The sequence below is a fragment of the Belonocnema kinseyi genome, chromosome 6 (genome assembly GCF_010883055.1).
Source record: "Belonocnema kinseyi isolate 2016_QV_RU_SX_M_011 chromosome 6, B_treatae_v1, whole genome shotgun sequence".
NCBI classification, from domain to species: domain Eukaryota; kingdom Metazoa; phylum Arthropoda; class Insecta; order Hymenoptera; family Cynipidae; genus Belonocnema; species Belonocnema kinseyi.
This window is the reverse complement of record NC_046662.1, coordinates 101,535,566-101,555,734: the sequence shown is the minus strand read 5'-3', so window position 1 is coordinate 101,555,734 and position 20,169 is coordinate 101,535,566. Positions and strand designations below refer to the sequence as shown.

Genomic DNA, 20,169 nt, shown 5'->3' with positions numbered 1-20,169 from the left:
TATTAAAATTTCAATCTTTTCATTTTATTTCAAAGCAGATAGAGATATAAATGGAACCGCCGAAGTGTTCCGACCGGCAATCGTGCACCTTCGAGTTTTCAAATTCAGAAGAGGAGAAATGGGTTGCAGCGCAACCCAGGCATTTATATCGTCTCCTACCATATTCACACGGACATAGACGTGTCATAGCATTGGACCACGTCTCGTTTCAGATCTGGGATCACTGTGCGGAGCAAGAAGATGTGTCATATGTAGAGCGGATGAATTCCGGGGATTGTCCCCACTTTCTGAGTGCTTAGCTTTTGCGTGGCATGTATGCATTCGTGAATATATGAGGTGCACTTGGTGGTGCCAGAAAAGCCTGAAAATCCTGTGAGTACTCTTACAGTAGATTAACCGATTGAATAACTAGAAAACATTTTTAAATAAACCGATACTGACCATTTAAAATCGAACAATTTTCAATCTAAAGTCTCTAATGATACGAAATTTTAAATAGCTATTATTTAGTATGAAATCATTTTCAGTTTTGTAACTTTAAAAACTGACCAATTTCAAACCATACATTATGCCTACTGAAATTACACCATTTTAAATTGATATATTTGAAATTTAGTAATTCCATGTTTAAAAGTATATAAACTGTAACGTTTCAAATTTTATTTTACTAAATTTATAAATTTGATCTGATGAATCTAAATGGATAAATCTGATTGATTTCTGTCATGTGCTGTTGAAAAACTGTACCGAGTTCATCAAGTCTATTAAATCGAGGGTTTTGTGTTTAAATAAGTATTCACACATTTACTCCAAACAATTAATGGCTTGAATCGTAGGGATCAGCGTAACGATATTTATTCAGTCTGTTTAATAATGTCGACCCACCTATTAATACCACGCTGCTACTCGTAATTCTCCAAGACCCTCTTGAAGAATAGGTACTTCAAGACAGCATGCTCATTGTGAAATTACTGTTCTTTAAATATACTTTCAATTCAATGTTCAGATCATGCCACTTCTGAAAGGGTACTGCAATTATTAGTTTTGTATATTTGAAAAGTAAATTTACATTACTTGTACGGATATTTATATTTCTCTGAGAAAAAATGTTTGATTCTTACAACGCAAATGATTTGGTTGGTATATGAGCAACAACATTTGTTTGTTCCAAAAATATCTTTCTTATAAAAAACTTTTTCTGTTTTAACAGAAATGCTGTTGAACTAAAAATATCTAGGTTTTCATGAAATTGACCAAATTTTTTTTGGTTTAGCAAAGGTTTGTTAAAAGGACTCATATTGTTTCTAAAATGTCCGCCAAAAGACATCTATAGGACAACTTTAGGACTTACGTCCACTGGGAGTTTTCTCTGTGTGGAAAGACAGATTTATCTTAATAAAAATGTGTGGGCGTCCGCATGAAAAGGACGCTTATGGTCGGTTCTAGTTAAGGAGATATTCGAGTTTTTCTAAGTTGAGGTCAAAATTATTATTTTTGGGTTTAAGTAGGGTTTCATGCTGGGACCTATACTAAATTAATTGGGAGTATATTTATATCCATATAATAACCGGAACTAGGTATATTTTATTTTCGAAGAAAAAATATAACATGGGACTCTTTAGCACTTGCCAAGTTTAAATGATTTTTTCTCGAAACATGGTTTTCCGAAGTTGCAACTTCAAGCATGCCCCGGTGACTCGTTTTTTAACTTAAAAGGTTCATTTTGGGACTACAATGCCGGCATTTTATCCGGCTAGATTTCTCTGTACATAACTATCCCGGCCATAAGTGCCCTTTTCATGCGAATGCCCACATTTTGTTTATAAATTATCATGAATTAAAAACAATGTTTTTCATTCTTGTTACAGCCTCAAAATTTGGTCCTCACTGGTGATTTTCCTGATTGTGATGTGAAACTCTGTGATTTTGGAATATCTCGGTACATCAATCATGGCGCGGATATTCGAGAAATTCTAGGCACCCCAGATTACGTTGGTATGTAAATAATAAATTCTCTCAAATAAACAAGGCAGGATATAAATGTATTCGAGCAAGATCACAATATTGTAGTTTGATATTCAAAATTTATAGAAAAATTCAATAAATCTTATGTAAATTTGTTCCTGTGTAACGTTCAATATTAAGAAACACACAAACGATAGAGCAATAGAGGTTTTCATTTCAATATCACATTTACTTGAACCTTGCTTCTACGGCTTCGGAATGGCTTTTACCTTGCATCAACAATGAGTCCACTTCATGTTCAGAAATACTCCAATCATTTTTATTAATACCTTGTTCTTATTTGTTTTACGTTTGTAATTTATTAAATTGTCACAAAAAACATACAACGCTTTTTTTCTAGAAATGATAATTGAAAATTCTAATCTGAATTTCTTTTAAGCCCCAGAAGTATTGAACTACGAGCCGATAAGCCTCGCAACCGATATGTGGTCCGTTGGTGTTCTGCTGTATGTTCTTCTGACAGGGTGTTCGCCATTTGGAGGAGACACCAAGCAGGAAACCTTTTGTAATATCAGCCGCTGCCACTTAGACTTTCCTGACGATCTCTTCGAAGATGTTTCGACAGAGGCACAAGATCTCATGCGGAAGCTCATGGTTAAGGACCCAAGGTGAGCACACAAAAAATGCATTACGTGAGCAACATTAATGTTAAAAATTTAAATTCCGCTCAATGCTCTGGCCTCTGCAGACTTTCAGGAATCCAAATTTCCTCTTAATTCTTTCCATACCCAGTTAAAAAAGTTATATGTATTTTATACAGTGGGCAGGACACTAATATTTTCATCTGTTTTTTAAAGAAAAATGTATAAAATAAATGAAAAATGTCATTGTCTTGTCCACTATGTATAAATTATATATATATATATATAATTTTTTTTACCTTGGTGGTTAAAAAATAGAAAATAGTTATTAGCAAACCTATGTCATTAGAATGGTCCAGAAAACCTATAACGATCTCGGATCATAAGAGAAAAATTATGTTCTATTTATGAGTCTATTAAAGACTGGAAGAATCCCAGATGATACAATTTTTTTGTCAAAAATCAATGTTTTGCATCTCAAGACACTTTCACCTAATTATAATCGAAGATATTTTCAGATACTTTAAAAATGAACATAATCTACAGATTGTAGAGAAAATCGTTGACACAAATTTCATTTGACTGAAATACTAGTTTCACTTAAATCAGTCCATCATTTCACCCACCATTTATATCTCGCCTCGGGACACAAGTACCGTGGGCATTGAACCTTTATCTCCGATCCTCAGATTTCTCACGTAGGGTCGAAATCCACTTCTCAGAGCCTATATGGTTAACTTTTAGTAACCAGAAGCTTTCTTTCCCTCCTACCTATCACATTATTTGTTCAAGCAACTATCCCAAAGCGAATCATTGACTCGATAATGCAAAGGTCGTCGTAGGCAGTCGAAGGTACATAATCTACGAATCGGTCCAGGAAATTATTAATCGCACATTACTGTTCTGAAGGTAACCGCATAAATAAATACTTAGGCGGGGACGAGTCAAGATAATCAATAATCCACAGTATAGACCATACGTATGTTATTCAATACCCAAGTCCTTGATGTCATGGTCTTACATTCTATGGTCTTTCAAGAATTCACTTTGGTTGCGAGGAGATTCTAATGAAAAAATGAAGTCAAGTGTATTGCAAAATTTTAAACAGAACTGTCTATAAGCCAATTGACTTGATTCAAGGACTTTCTGCAAATAGTTTGCCCGCTAAAAGGCAAGAAAAAAATTCTCAGTTTCTCGGGGAGTTTTCCCTAAGATGCAACAAATTTTTCCGATAACTATAATTGGGAAAATTAAAACTTAAAAGTTGAGCATTCTTTAATTCAGAATAATCAACACTAAACATACAAAATAAGAACTTAAAACATTTAAAATTTATAAATTTCAAGTCTTAACGTGTAATAAATTATAGCTATAAAATGAAAGCCTACGAAATTGATCGCCTCATCAGACAGACCGACAGCTATATATGTTCGTACAATCGTTTTTTTCAGATTCATAAATCCGTTGTAAAATTAGGGATTTATAACTGCACAATTTTAATCTTGAAAATTTTAAAAAGTGAATTTTCTAAACTTATAGCTTCCTAAATTCGAAAATGTTAACGATAATAATTATTATTTTTCATGTACACTGTTTTAAACGTTTGCGAATTTCCAAAAGTTTAAAATAAAAAGTGTAATGTAAAATTGCAAGCACAGCATTTTAAACCTAAATTGCAATAATTGTTCAACCGATAGGTACATTTACGAAACGGTTATCAATATGCAGTGGCCTAAAGTTTTCACTTTTTTCAGGTGCTTTTTCACCTTCACGTTACTTTAACTTCTTTTAGGATTATTCCATTTGGCTTTTATTATAGTGTTTTCGAAACCTCTTTTCATGTACTTTGAGACTATCATACAAAATTCTTTGTTCATGATCTTGCACCATCATATTGCATAAAGAAATTGTCATGATAGTCTTAAGGAATATAACAAGAGTTTTCCAAAACACTATAATAAAAGACCATTCAAGAATTACTAAAAGGATTTACACAAACGCGAAGGTGAAAAAAAATCACCTGAAAAAGTGAAAACTTCAGGCCCCTGTATATGGTTTAGTGAATTAATATAGGTCCACCAGAATTGCAATTCATTAGAATTCCAACCCGATAAAAAAAGAGAAAAAAAGCAATAACTGTAGGTGGGACACTTGACGTATTCTGTCCTAAATGTGCACAAAGTATGTATTGTAAAATGACATTACGTTTTGGTATAAATAAACTTCCAATACACTTATTGTAAAGTTACAACATAAGTTCTGAATGTGTACATGTGACATTTAAGGATGTACACTATTTCTCTTAAGTTAGTGAAATTAGCATTTGTTAAAAATCATTTATAAATTCGAGGAAAATGTTTACATTGTTTATTATTACTAATTTTTGAAGAAAACTGAAGCCGACTATAGAAAAAATTTCTCAGGCTGGAATTGTTTATTCAACAATAGTTATTACAATAAGTAAATGTGTTGTTCATAAAATGAACAAATGTTTAATCCTCAGAGAAAATTCTTTAAATAAAAGCGTACCGAAGAGATTTGCGAAAAATCTTTTAAGAAATATAATGAGCCCTACATATTAGGAATAAATAAGAATTGCAAGTTTTACCTGCAGAGGAAGCAAGAACATGTGTAAATATCTAAGTCAGAGGCAGCAGAGCCCTAAGGGTCCCCGCCTAATATAAATCGACCAGGGAGGGGCGAAGTATTAATAGGCCCCCTACTGAAATTTAATGATTAAATTCGTCGGTCTGTTGAAATTTGTCCAAAAAAGAAATTCTCATTTCATTTGACTATATATCCATGTCTAAGAAATAATAGGAATCTTTATCCGATAACTATTTACTAATACTGGGTTGGACTACCCTTTGATAAACGTAGCATCATTCAGTTTCCTGAACCCAGTCCTAAGCTTGGGTAGGATGGATACTGGAAATCTTTCAATTATTTCTTTGCTCAATCTTTGAAATCTCTCTGAAATTTCTGCGAAATAATTGTTACCTTTGTGAAATATTTGCGAATTTTTTGAAATATTTTGTAATATTTGTGGAATTACTTAACCCTTAATTGTCACTCGGGGTCCATTGGACCCCATGCTTTTTCCATAGCGATTATTTATATAATGCCTGTTTCATTTTTTGCATTTTTTCACTATATTAACATTTGAATCTTTTTATATGAGCAATAGCAAATTATTCACAAGGCTTTTAGGAACATTTACAATAAGTTGCAGGTAAGTCTATTTAAAACTAGAGAAATTATTAGACCTTTGCAAAATCATTAAAATATTTGCGCACTCTTTTTAAGCTGCTTGACATCATTGTGATATAGTTGAAATATTTGTGAAATATTACGAAATATTTGAAGTATTTTGGATATATTAGGTAATATTTGTGAAATTCTTTGAAATCTTTGGGAAATCATTGAAACTTTTGTGGATTCTTTATATCTATCCGAAAGCTTTGTGAAATCTTTAAATTCTCAGTGAAAACTTTGAAAAATCATTCAAATCTTTCTTAAATCTTTAGAAATATTTTTAAAAAATTAAATATATTTCGTAATATTTGAGAAATTATTTAAATCTTTAAGAAATCATTGAAGTATTTGTAAAGTCTTCTAAATCTATACGAAATCTTCCGAATAATTGGGAACTTGTGGAAATCTTTGTGCAATCGTTAAAGTGTATCGAAAAATTTTATAAAATCTTTGGAAATCTTTGGAAACCTTTGAAATATTTGGTAATATTTGTGAAATTATTAAAATCTTTGGGAAATAATTGAAATCATATTGCACTCTTCAAAGTCAATCTGAAATCTCTGTGAAATAGTTGAAGTCTTAGTGAAATCTTTTAGGTCTATCCGAAATTTGCGTGAAATATTTCAATCTGTGTGAAATCTTTAAAAATTGATTAAATTTCGTTTGAAATCTTCGGAAATATTTTTTGACATATTAAAATCTTTCGGAAAGCATTAAAGTCTTTGTGAAGACTTTTAAATCTATCCGACATCTTTGAAATCTTTGGAAAAGCATTGGAATGTTTGAAACCTTTTTCAAATATTTGACATATTTGAGAAATTATTGAAATTTTTATGGAATCTTTATAAAATGTTTGGAAATCTTTGTGAATTCTTTAAAAATCTTTGCGAAATATTTTGGAAATATTCTGTAATATTTGTGAAGTTATTGAAATCTTTGAAAATTGATTGAATTCCTTGTGAAATATTTTTAATGTATCCAAAATCCTTGAAATCTTTGGGAAATCATTGAAATGTTTGGGTAATAACTGAAATCTTTGTAAAATCTTTAGCAATATGAAGTTTATACCTGCATTTATTATTTATGTTCAAGACTTATGTACATAGTATGATATCATTATACTATGCGCAAATTGTACCATTCAATATTATATGCCTATGCCCCTGCCCCCGCTAGAAAAAAGGCTCCGCCGTAAGTGTATGTAACTTTAACATAGCGTAACGCTTGAGGTGACCCTCCCCTCGCTCCCCTCAAGGCGTTACGTATTTCTTCAACAGCCCATACAGTTTAGAACGCTTCAACTTTTAATAGTTTTGTTTTAAACAATTCATATAAAATTATCCAATGTTACCTAATTTTAAAAGAGTAATATCTTCAAGTATTTGATTAAAACTTAAAAAAATTCAATTTCAAACGTTTTCAATCTATCAGTTTTACCTAATTATGTATCTACTAATTTTAAATTATTTAGAAATTAAAAATAATTGATAAAGTTTCAATCTGAAATTTTTAATGATTTAATTAAAAAAGTATAATTTCAAAATACAGAAAATGAAAGCTTAGTCATTTAAGAATGAAAAATAAAAATTTTCAAAGTGCAGTATTTTAGAATTAAGAATTGTAAACTGAATGATTTCATACTTGAAAATGTGACAAATTGAATACAGCAGCCATCCTCGATGAGACAAATCTTACATTAAACCCCATTAAGGGCTATGCAAAAACTGTTTGGGGTAGCAACAAACTAACTACGCCATCCTTTGCATGATCAAAAAATAAAATATACGTATTTTTTCTTTTATCATTTGCAATTGTTTACAATAAATTATTTAAACAAATTACTTGAAAAATTATTATTTTGAAAAACTGACTGCAGAAATCGATTCTACGAGAGAAATTATAAAGAAAACCTATATAAGACTTTTTTGTCAGGTTTCAATTTGTTAGTGTAAAGTAGGAATAAACCGATTATGTGCGCTTCGAACTAGTTCACTTGAAATATTCAGAATATGGCGACTGCGTTCATAGTAATTCCAATTATTTGTATTGTTTTATTCTAAGAGTACTCAAAAGTATATGGATTTTTGTACCCATTTTTCCTTTGAACCGATTGCTGCAGTCAGTTTTACAGAATAATAATTTGTCAAGTAATTTGTTTAAATAATTTATTATAAACAATTGCAAATGACAACAGAAAAAATACGTATATTTTATTTTTTGATTAGGCAAAGGATGGCGTAGTTAGTTTGCTGCTATCCTATCCAGATTCGGCTTGGGTCTTGGCCTAGTCACACTCTCCTTTCCATATGATTATTTATTCCTACTTTACACTAATAAATTGAACTCTGACAAAAAAGTCTTATATAGGTTTTCTTCATACTTTTTCTCGTAGAATCGATTACTACAGTCAGTTTTTCAAAATAATAATTTTTCATGTAATTTGTTTAAATAATTTATTATAAACAATTCCAAATGACAAAAGAAAAAATACGTATATTTTGTTTTTTGATTATGCAAAGGATGGCGCAGTTAGTTTGTTGTTACCCCATCCAGTTTTTGCATGGGCCCTAATGGGTTAAAAAAGGATAATGGCATTAGAGTGTTCTTCTATTAGCATCTGGATTCTCAAAATGATTAAAATTTTTATATTCTTTGAAATAAATAAAAAGTATTTTTAATGATATAGTAATTGACTATGTTTATGATTCAAATAATAGTTACGAAGAGTCCGGACAATAGCTGGGTAATTTTCAAGCCATCTCAAAGAATATTTTATGAATGGTGTCCATTATACGTAGTCCTGATCTAGCGTTACATCGTATTTGTTGAAGATAACTAGTATATTTAGAAAGGATCAATTCCATATAGAATCATCTAAAGAATTGTCAGTTATTGTTAGTAATTTTGATGGAAATTCTAGTATCCGTTCTTTAAGGTGTTGAAAGAAAAACCCTAAAATCATTTTTGAAAAAATAAACAAAATTAGGAGATATTCAACATTGTAAATTTAGGTGCTTTTTTCAGATTTTCATAACTTTGGTAATAGGACGCAGCTTAAAAAGAAATATTTTTTAAACAACAAAATTTTTAAATCTTAGATTTTTTACATTCTCATCAAGAGAAGGTTTAGATTTGTGTCAAATTTGACTCCCCCCTCCCTCCCTCGTTTTTGTAAAATGTCCACGTTTTAAGACCCCCTGAATCAGAAAAACAGCTTTTTACGAATGCGTCTGGCTTGCTGTGTGTGTGTGTGTGTGTGTGTGTGTGTGTGTGTGTGTGTGTGTGTGTCTGTAGATTTCTAGCTAGTTAGCACGATAAAGAATTGACAGATTGGATTGGCTATTGGTATATACTCTTTTAATGTCCTAAAATAAAGGTCAAGTTCGTTAGCCAGCCATTTTGGATGAAAATTCAAAAAGAAAATTTTTATTCAAAATTCAAACATTTTTCTGTACGGATATTCATATTATTCAAACAGACGAACAATTTATCCTTATCCCGCAAGACTTTAAAAAAGCTCCAAATTCGTTATTAATAATTTTTTATGGAATGCGTTGTTTTTATTTTAAGCTTCGTTTTAATCTTGAAAAAAACATTGAAAACGAAAACATTAAATTTGGTTAATAACGAAATAGTTTATTTATGGAAGTCGACATCTTTAAATTTAAAAAACAAGACAGTGAAAATATGTCTGTTTTAATACCCATGAATATAATGAATTGTAATAATATCAATTGATTGAAACGATACATTTTTCAGGGTTGCTGAGAATACAAATTGGAGCAAAATAAGAAACAAAAATATTAAATTATTCATTGTACATAATTTTTGTAGTTCATTTTGCAATGACTGAATAAGCAATACCGGGCCGAGGTACAAAATAAATGTAATATACATTTCATATTACATATACATTTCACGAGATACGTGATTGAGAATGTGTTCTTTAAAGCCGAAGGAGCTCTAACAAAAGATAATTCGCAATTATCAAAATACATTTTTGTCGATGGTTTGACCTTTAATTTTAAAAATCTTGTGCACAAATGTGGGAAAGTACGAAGACCAATCATGCAGCGTGAAGTATAAATACAGTAGCGAGCGCGACGAGCAAGAACCAAAAGTCGCGCACCCTAGACGCGTAGCAACTTGAAAGCGATAAGAATGTGCCCGCGTAGCGATCAGATTGTTTTTCGTCTAAGAGTTTAACAAATTGTTAATTTTTTTTCATGTTTCTTATTATTTTTCAAGAATGAAAAACTTGTCACACCATAGACTGCAAGTTTTCAAGTATTTTTGCCGCGAAGATTTAAACCTTGATTTAAATAAGTAATTCATAATAACAACATTAAAAATACGAAAAATGCTAAAATTATAGTAAAATAACAGTTATTATAGTAAAGTAAAGCAAAATATAGTAATATTTTATGATTTCCAAAATAATGAAATGTATCCTTTGATTCGAACTCTTGAAATGTAAGCTAATAACTTATTTTAGAGAAAATTTCGACTAATGAGTAGTCATTTTAATATAAAAATTTATTTTAAATTTAACCATTACTAAAATAATTAAATACAGCCGATAAATAGTCGAGATTTTGTAATAAATTAAATGAGTTGCCCCCTTTCATATTTATAAGCGAAAATGAAGTCATACTTTTTACATAATTAAATTGATCTGGATCTCTCCCAAGGTACGTATAGGCGCATCGAAAGTTAACATGTGTAAAAAATAAATATACTAGCAGGCGCCCATAAAAATTGCATTTAGGTGCCCTATACATTTTTAATCAATAAATATATTTTTTATTGCATCGGAAACAATTAAATTTAAAATTCCGCAATGTAGTTGATGACAAGAATATTCCTTTCACTTTGACTGTTTCAGTAGAAATAATTTATTATTTATTTTTTAAGCATTTTCTTTATTAGAATCCAAAACATGCATTATGGAATTTTTTTAGGAATAATATGGTTGAAAAGAAATTGGAGGGAACTTTTTACTTTACTAGTATTACTTATAGGAGTAGAAGTGTAAATCGTAGATATCATTGGATATTCATTTCACTCTTTCCATTGCATTCTAACATATATTTATTTGTTTAAACAATATAATCTTTTTGGGACGGCTTGACATGGCTTAGGGGAGGCCAACCAAGGAGGGCACAGCCGGGAAACCCCGACTGCGCCCCCATGCCAATCCGCCACTGCAGTTACAGCATTTACAAAATTTCTAAAAACACACGAAAATCAGCATTTTAAGCGAAATAACGCACGATATGAAAAAAGGCAAGAGAAGAAAAATGTTTCGACAAAAAAAATTGGACAAAAGCTAATAAGAGTTTTAAGTAAGTTGTCCAGCCTGATTTTCGAATTAGGTTTTCAATTTTTTTTTATAAATAAACAAATATGACGAAAAAATGGCCATTTTATATTTGACGTTCCCGGTGCTCGTCAACAACAGAAAAATGGTTGAAATCGCTTAAGTTGCATAAAATAGCATTAGTTAAAGATATTCAAAAATTAGACGAGGTACAAAAAAAATTTGTTATCAACAAATTATTTGTTAAAAAAAAATTTTCTACGATTTTACATAAATACACGTTTTTCAACTTATGTTATTATGTCAATTTTTTCAATTTGGAAATTTATGATAATTTTAGCAAAATTCATGATTTGTTGATTAATCTTATGATTTTTAAATCAAATTTAATTTAAAAAATCCATTATTCGGGCGTTTCGACAGAATTTTTTTTTAATGGTAGTCTTTTCAGTTGGGAACTTCATGACAATTTCAGCAAAATTAATAATTTTTTGATCAATTTTATGATTTTTTAAAAACAAATTTAATAAACAAATACATTATAGGGGCATCTGTCGACGGAAAAATTCTTTTTTGTTTCGATATCAGACTTGTAATTGGGATCTTCATAATAAATTCGGCAATCTTCATGATGAGTTGACAAATTATATGATTTTTAAAAATAAATTTAATAAACAAATGCATTATTCGGGCATCTGTAGACGGAAGTTTTTTTTCGATTTCAGTCTTTTTAATTGGGAAGTTCATGATGATTTCAGCGAAATTCATAATTATTGATAAATGTTATATTTTTTTAAATAAATTTAATATACAAATTCATTATTCGAGCATCTGTCGATGGAAAATTTCTTTCTTTCGATATCCAAATTAAAACTGTTGGCACAGAAAAAAACAAATTTTTCTGTAGACAAATGCCTGATTAATGCATTGGTTTCTACGTTATTTTGAACCAAAAATGTCATTTTTTCCCGCTGTGGGCCGGGAATGTGAAGATGAGATCCTATCAACTCCCATATAACACAACGCTGCTGAAGGTTGCTTGAACTTCTCAGCATAAAACACTAACCAGCTATGACTCTTGTTTGGAACTACCCCCCCCCCCCCATCCCGCCCATAAACTCTCGTTTATGGGCTCTCGTTGCAGTAAAATGTTAATTAACAAATTTTTTTAAAGAATGCGCATTTTTTCAATAGAGGCAATAAAAATACGTCTGTTTTAATATCAATGCATGTTATGAATTGTAATAATATACATTTATGGAACTGATATGCATGTTGAGACACAGATTGGAGTGCGAAGCACGAAATACGTGAGGAGAATGTATTCGTTAAAGTCGAAGGAGCTTTAACAAACCGGATGTCACTATCACTAAATTACTGTTGTCGATGTTTTGACTTTTAGTTTTAAAAAATCTGTGCACAAGTGTAAGGAATATACATATACGAAGACCGAGCGCGGAGCGCGAGAACCAACAGTCGCGCGCCCTAGGCGCGCTCAAACTTGCGAGCGAAGCGAATTTTTAACAAAAAAAACATTTTTATTGTCTTAATTTTTTGTACATAGATTACAAAATGCTCTATAAGCCATTTAAATATCAAAATGGGATCTCCATCATTTTTCGAGAAATAATTAGAAACGTACGCCGAAATACTCGATGTACTCGATAAATACTCGTACTCGACGTGAAAAACCATGTAAATAATAAACGAACAACAGAAGAATATTATATTTGTATGCACAAACTTCAGATTGCAGACTCAGAGTACGTTGTAAAAAGTAAAAAGTTTTTTCTTCTTCCGAAATTTAGTTCCAAAATTAGTTGCCGAAAAATCCAAGAAGTTTTTGAAATTTTTTGTTAAAGAAATATTTTTTTAAAACTACGTCCTCTTAAGAATAATTTAAAAAGAAATTTACGTTAATATCATTAAAATCTGCTCAGTTATTGTATTTCTTCAAAAATTATTTTAGTGTTTTGATTTAAAAACCTGAGAGAACGGATACTAGAATTTTCATAAAAATTACTAACAATAGTTGAAATTCTTCAGATGATCTGACATGGAATTTTTCAGAGATAAAAACCAAGGTATCACGCGTAGATGGATCCGTTACTGGTAAAGTAACGTTGTGTCAAGAGCTTGCAGATTACATGCAAAAAACAATGCTAGAGGAAATACTAGGAAGTGCAGACTACTTCGATAGCGTGTAGCCGCGTAACTTGCAGCTGCACTCGCTTTGACCATGGCGAATCGGTATTGAGTTGAAAATGTACGTCTTGCGGTACCGAGGCGACGACCGAGCAAGCCGCGAAGTAGCAAGGTTCTTTCAAAATCATTGTCTTCGATCAAGATCTTTCCCCACGTCCTTCAACTTGACCACACTTCTGTTCACTTCCCACTTTTATCTTTCGGAAAATTGTGTCCATTTCCTGCTTCTTAATGAGCCTATAATGTTACATTCAAATTTATCTCTTCTTTAAGTCTAGTCAATTTAGCATTGCAATCTAGCTCCATTCAAAGATTTATCAGTAAAATATTACAAGTCACCAATAGATCATTTAATTTGATTTGGACTACTGGTTGAAATCTTCTACTTCAAATAAATTTGATGGAATTTCAAACAGTTCAGAAGTACAAAAATGGGTTTTTAATGAGATTGAGTTTTGCAACCCTTTAAAACAAAAAGAGTTTAATCAGGCCGAACACGAATTTCTATTGCCCAGCGATTGTCTTAATATCGCAGGGTGGACGCTGTACCGGGAATTGACCGGGAATTTTTTGAGACCGGGAAAAACCGAGAAATGACGATTTGAAATGACGAAATGTTCGATTTTAACCATTTTTTAAATAATTAGTTGAATTGTTAACTTTTTCAATTATACTATTATTCAGTTCACAATGCGTAATTTAAATTTTTTACTCGAACAATTTTCCATTTAAAATTTTTATTTTTAAGCTTACATATTTAATTAATGAATAAATAAAAAGAAATCTAAATTTTGTAATTGATCTGTACCTTAAGTATTAAAACTCAAAAATAAATTTATAATAATATATTCTTAATTAAAGGATTTTATTACATTTAAAATATTGTTTAAGTCTAAAATATTCATTTTTTATCAATTCAATTTGACATTTTTGAATTGAGAAGAAAATTAATTATTGAATATTGAGCAATATTTGAATGTTTATTGAAGACAAGAAAATTGAAACTAAATGTTTAAAAGTAAACAGCCTTAAACTGAATTGTTTGACATAGAAAGCATGGAATCGTTAAAATTTCAAAGAGCCTTTGAACCTTGACGGTTACAATTTTAATTGTATTTTTAAAATGTTTAATTTGTATGTGGAATTGTCGAATTTTGATGTATAATTTACAAATTAATGTTTGCAGGCAAAATTTGACAATTTTAAGAGATAGTTAGAAATTTTAAAAAGATTGAAAATTATTATGCAAATTTTAAAAAGTTTTCCTAAAATCTTGCAGAATATTTTTTGAAAATTGTGTTTAAATATTTGAAAACCTTTTTAAATAATCTCTTAAAATAATTTTCTGTAAATAAATGATTTCTTCATTTGAAGCCTTTCACAATTCTTCAAAAGATTCTAATTTTTTGGTTCAAAATCTGCGAAAATCAATATTTTCTCTTATGTTAGGCTATTAGTTCAAGTTTTACATAAGTTTGAATGTTTTCAAAATATCTATATATCTCTTAAAATTACTCAAATTTCGTCTACAGATAATAAATGTTCAATTGTTATTTATGCATGCAAATTTTAAAGAATTTTTCTAAAATTTGCAGGATTTTCTGGAAATTGTAGAAAAAATTCCGAGTGTCTAAAGTTACGTGAGAATACGCGAGAATAAATAAATATTGTGGAAAACGAAACCCTTTTCCAGCTCGCCCAATGAAACTTGCAAAAATTGCAAGGCTTCGCGTAGGTATGGCCGCAGCCAACTTTTTTCCACTTATTTCAGGTTAGGAACGGAATTAGATCCGATCGAGTCAAAAGAACTCCGAATTCAGCGACCTCTAAGCCGTGAAAAAATGTTTGTCTCGTCTGGTGACCAAGCCTTGTATTTTTCTTCGCCTGGCTGTGTAATCAGTCGTTGATCTTTCGGGCTACCCACTCTACCCTCCAAATAAAAATAGCCGTAACTGCCGTTTGGATAAGTCATCTGTCACCCATAAGAATCTTTTAAATTAGACTCAAATGTTCTTGGCTTCGATGGTGTTTATTGAAGATCTATTTTGTAGATGTGCATAAATAGATGTCCACAACAACCACAAGAATTAGGTATATTTTTGAATCCCATTTTAAAGATTCGTAAAAGTGGCAGGTGACTTTTTCGAATTGCAGTTACGGCTATTTTCATTTGGAGGGCAGAATTGGACTGGAATCGAAAAAGCTGATTCCATACAGAGCCGCTTTCTTCGAAACGGAAAGAAAATTCAGAGAACAATTTCTGGTGGGACAAAAAGTTCGTTATCGCTGATAGTCCGGGAGATCGCGACAGGTGAAAGGAAGTCATTATCTCGACTCCTTTTTAAAAAGTGCCTTATCCTTGGGGAATTATCTACACTTCTACACTGGATTCCGCTCTGAGTTCTTTAGTGACTGCCATTTAGTATGATAATTTAAAGTCAGGTTGTGTTTAAACAGATATTTAACTGTGTCTAATCCGAACTGTTCTCTGTTTTTCAGAGAGAGATTGTCAGTTACCGACTGCCTGGAACACTCATGGTTCAGGATGTTTGATGCACCGATGGCCCCTCTTTCATCTTCGATGTCTCTCGAAGTCAACTTATTGACCTCAAGTCCAGTACATTCAGAGAAGGAGACTCAGCAAACGAGATCATCGACGCCTGAGCCAGAAGTTTGTATGTGCTCGACACCTTTAAGTTTGCCAAAGGACGATTCAGAGAAGAGCAAAGTTACAGCAAGTCAAACAAGTGCGCTTGATGCAAATTGCACTGCAACGCGAGCTATCTCTTCACATACAGAGAACATCCACTCAAAGCCAAAGACGACACCCCTGAGAATTGGTCTCAGTGCGAATCGAAGGGACACGTTCAAAAGGAACATGGAGTCATTAGCAGAAAAGTTTTCTATAAGCACGGAAATCGTCATTCTGGAAGCAGCAGCTTCGAGTAGTTCGCAGAGGAGAGCGACTGCTACTCATACGATGCCCGCCGGAGAGATCTTCAAGTGCATGCCTGTTTTTATTCTGGGGGAAGAGCAGCAGTGCAGCGACAGTGGCAGCGATACCGTTTCGGAAATTTCTACGGATAGTTCCAGCGATCGGAGCAGCATTTACTCTGACGATTCGCTAGACTTTATTCTCTATGGCAAAAGTCAAGGCAGAGCGAGCTTTCCTTTCACTGGTCCGGAATCTGACAGGTAAAGATTTATTAATTCGTTTTCATTTAAATTTGAGTATAGTACCTGTAGTACCTGTTCTTCACCTACCCTGATACACAAAATTTCCGTTAAATATTCCTGAAACAGTCCAATGGAGGGTTCGGAGAATTCCGAAAAATGTTCCAGGAGGGTCCCCGGAAGTAAGTAAATGTCCGCGTATCCAGGAAGACTCCGAATGAAGGTTCGGAGAATGTTTTTTGAGGCATTTAATTCATTAAATTAATTAAGTTTATATAATGCGAACATTTTTCACGAATCTTCCCGGCACCTTCCTGGAACATTTTTCGGAATTCTCTGAAGCTCTTCCACGGGAATATGTCAGGAATGTTCAGGGATCCAAAATACTCTACAAAGACTCTCTTTTCTAATGCTTCAAATACCTTTTTAATTAATCTGTTTTATAGGGTCATTTAAATTAAATCACATAATGCGAAATTTTTTTAATGCATTGATTAATTCTTGAAATTAGTGCATGGAAAATGTCAGCACGGATTTATATTTTTCGCACCGAATCAGAATCTTCGAGTTCCATAATTTATAAAAGTTGAAAAGCTTTAATTTGGGAGTTTAATTGAATTTGAATACAACATTTTAAAACTAAAAAACTGTTAAATTTGAGTTTTAAAAGTTTCAAATGTAAGAGTTTCACTTGGAGTGCTTTAATTTGCTTCTCGGTTCTTATTACTTCAAATGGAAACATTGTTGGCTTTAGAGTTTGAATATTTTCATTTCATTGGTCGTGAAAAATGTTTGTGAGTGATGTCCGAGCCCTGAGAAACGATAAACTAACGAATTATTCTCTGTTTGTCGACAGGTGGGATCAGAGGCATCATCATCGAGTCTGGCCCCGGGAGTGCAACGGTGTTGTTAGTAAAGCTCTCAGTCGTTTCACAGCCGAGCCTGGTTGTGGAAAAGTGACAAAGAACACTGCGCCACCCGGCACCCGGGGGAAAACAGGGTTAGAAGCTCTTCGTGAGCGAGGAGGTAACCTGGTCGTGATTAGAGAGCCCGTCAGGGCCGGCAGGTACACAAGGTACAGTGAAGTCCAGTGCGAGTCAGTCCAGGCCCGAATTCGAAGGTTCCAGGTCCATGGCGGTTCCTAGAATTCCCTAATTCCGCATCTACATCGGAGCTTGGCATACGCAAAAAATGCACTGGGAAGGTGACGCCGACATCGGCACTATCGCTTTGCGTGCTCAATATAGGCAGCTTGAAAACCTGTCTAGGGCCTAGATGCTTCGCGAGGAATGGCGAACGTTCGGTCATTATTGTTGTAAATAGGAATGCGTGATCCGTTGTAAATAGTTTAGCGAGTGTGATGAGATTGCTGGCGACCGTTTCCCTCTGATTCCGGAGTAATGTGTGATGTAATGGACGATGTAAATAGAGAGGAAAAAGTCTTCATTTTTAAGATACGGTGCGAGTAGAAGCGAGAGAGAATAACGAGATAAAGAGTGGCGCAAAAATAGGCTGTTTTCTCCCCTATTTTTTGGACCTTGCTAGCTACCGGGAGAAAAAATATAAAAATATGTTACAGGTATCAAATTACTCGTCATTAAAAACCAAAGGGAGCATCGCTTTTCGTTTATTTTTTAATTTTAAAAAATCACCCCTACTTAGGGGCTGATAAAACCCCCAAAAATTAAAAAGTAGGCAATACCACTAATTATAAAATCATTTTTCATTGTATTTTTTTTTATAAAATAAACCTCATAAAAGTAAAATCACGTATTTTCTTGATTGATAAGGGGTTGATGTGAAAAATGATTTTATAATTAGTGGTATTTTCTATGTTTATAATTTTTTCGGGGCCTTCTCAACCCCTAAATAAGGGTAATTTTTTGAAATTTGTAAGAAAGGAAAAGCGATGCTCATTTTGATTTTCAATGACAAGTAATTTGATACCTGTAACATATTTTTATAATTTTTCACTAGGTCGTTAGTGAGGTCCAAAAAATGGCGAACTTTGGCGTCACTTTTTCTATACGGATCAGCGGGGAAGTTCAAGGTCTGCCGATCAATCGATAGACTGATTTACCGCCCCCCCCCCCCCGTTCGCCGAATTTGCCATTTTTTCATTGTCAGTCGTAGTAGGCCATTCGGTCTGAAGATCCTGAGAAGAGAGTCCCAACATGTAGAAATAGGCGCCTCTGAAATCAATACTGTCTACTGACAATAAAAAATTATTTAGCATTTCCTAGTCCTCCAACGGACTCTAAACTTTGTTTCTTGATGTATCTCACTGCCTCTTGGACTGTGAAACAACCTTATTCCAACAAAAAAGATCAGAAAGTGCGATTTTCTGCACTATATTCGTATACACTGTGCTGTTTTTCTTCTCAGATTCGCATTCAGACTCAATGTGTTCAATAGATTCATGCGTAACAGAACTTTACAATAACGGTGTCTTGAGTAAAAGTTAAGATTACATTCGCGCACAATCGCATAATAAACCGAGAAAAATTGGACCTGATTAGACAAAACGTGTAACAATTTATATCTAATGTTTTGTTAACATTATCCAATTTTTTGTCAAGAAATATTTACATATCATAGTGCCTAACCCACTACCCAGCCTGCCGATTTAGGTAAAGTTTAAAAAATTTATATATCTATACAATTTTATTAGGAACCAATCAGTAACCTTCAAGGTCAATGAAGAAATTGTAGAGCCCGTTTTAGAGCCGATGACATTACCGTGCCTTAATCGAGACGCCTTTGAACTTGATCTCCGATAGAAGTTGAAATTGTTTGCATATAATCTACGGAAGTTTTATACATTATTTCGAGTCTTCAAAAAGCAGTAGAGACGCTCGATAAGTGAATGCAGGTACGGAGAAGAAATGAATTGTAATATATTCCTTATTTAATTTATCGGTAAATAAATTAACTGTCGCTTGCCGACAAGAAGTAGGCGCGACGGCAATATGTTTCCAATTCGTGACTGGGAATTACTAAAAGGAGATGAAGGAACTCGCACTACTTTGTAAATGCTAGTCATAATTTTGCGCAGCCTCCTTTATTCTCGACTTTTATTTTCTCAAATAAGAATTTTCGGTCCACGAGTTTTCGAGGTTCACATTTTCGAGAGGGGCACACGCTTTCATTGGACACTGAGCCAACGAATGACGTTTGTCCTTTTTCGAACTATGTAAAATATTTTTAGAAAAATTAAATATATATATAAATTTTATGTTGTAAAATCGTTGAACGTTGTCCGCAACGTTTTTATTACTATTATTTTTTCATGGCAACATAAAAACTCAGATAGTTTGAAGCTGTGTTTTAAATCTCTATTAATTTGAAGAAGACATCCCTTTGGCTTCAAAAGTAGTATTAAATGTCTCGTAAAAATTACGAAAGTTTGATTATTCCTTTTAATTTAGTAAAGAAGCACTAAAGATTCATAGGCTATTGAATAAAGAATGTATCGATTTTTTGCGAACGCCAAAGAGAGTTTTCTATTGAAAAACGGAACCTCGTGAACCGAAGCGCCATTTCGCGAAATTGAACGTTTGCGAGTCGGATAACCGTGTGATACTACTACGCACAATCAATGAATAATCG

The 20,169-nt window shown here is 32.7% G+C and overlaps 1 protein-coding gene across 3 annotated transcripts in view; it reads left to right on the top strand.

Annotated features, from left to right (window-relative positions):
• The window catches only part of LOC117174860 (serine/threonine-protein kinase 17B-like), a 295,788-nt gene extending 277,460 nt beyond the window's left edge, over positions 1–18,328 (top strand). For all 3 annotated transcript variants that reach the window (XM_033364259.1, XM_033364260.1, XM_033364261.1), the window contains 4 exons: positions 1,869–1,995; positions 2,405–2,633; positions 15,886–16,581; positions 17,417–18,328. In XM_033364259.1, the coding sequence (XP_033220150.1) occupies positions 1,869–1,995; positions 2,405–2,633; positions 15,886–16,581; positions 17,417–17,705 (1,341 nt within the window). In that variant the 3' untranslated portion in view covers positions 17,706–18,328. The remainder of the gene's footprint in view (positions 1–1,868; positions 1,996–2,404; positions 2,634–15,885; positions 16,582–17,416) is intronic.
• Positions 18,329–20,169: the final 1,841 nt, after the last annotated feature.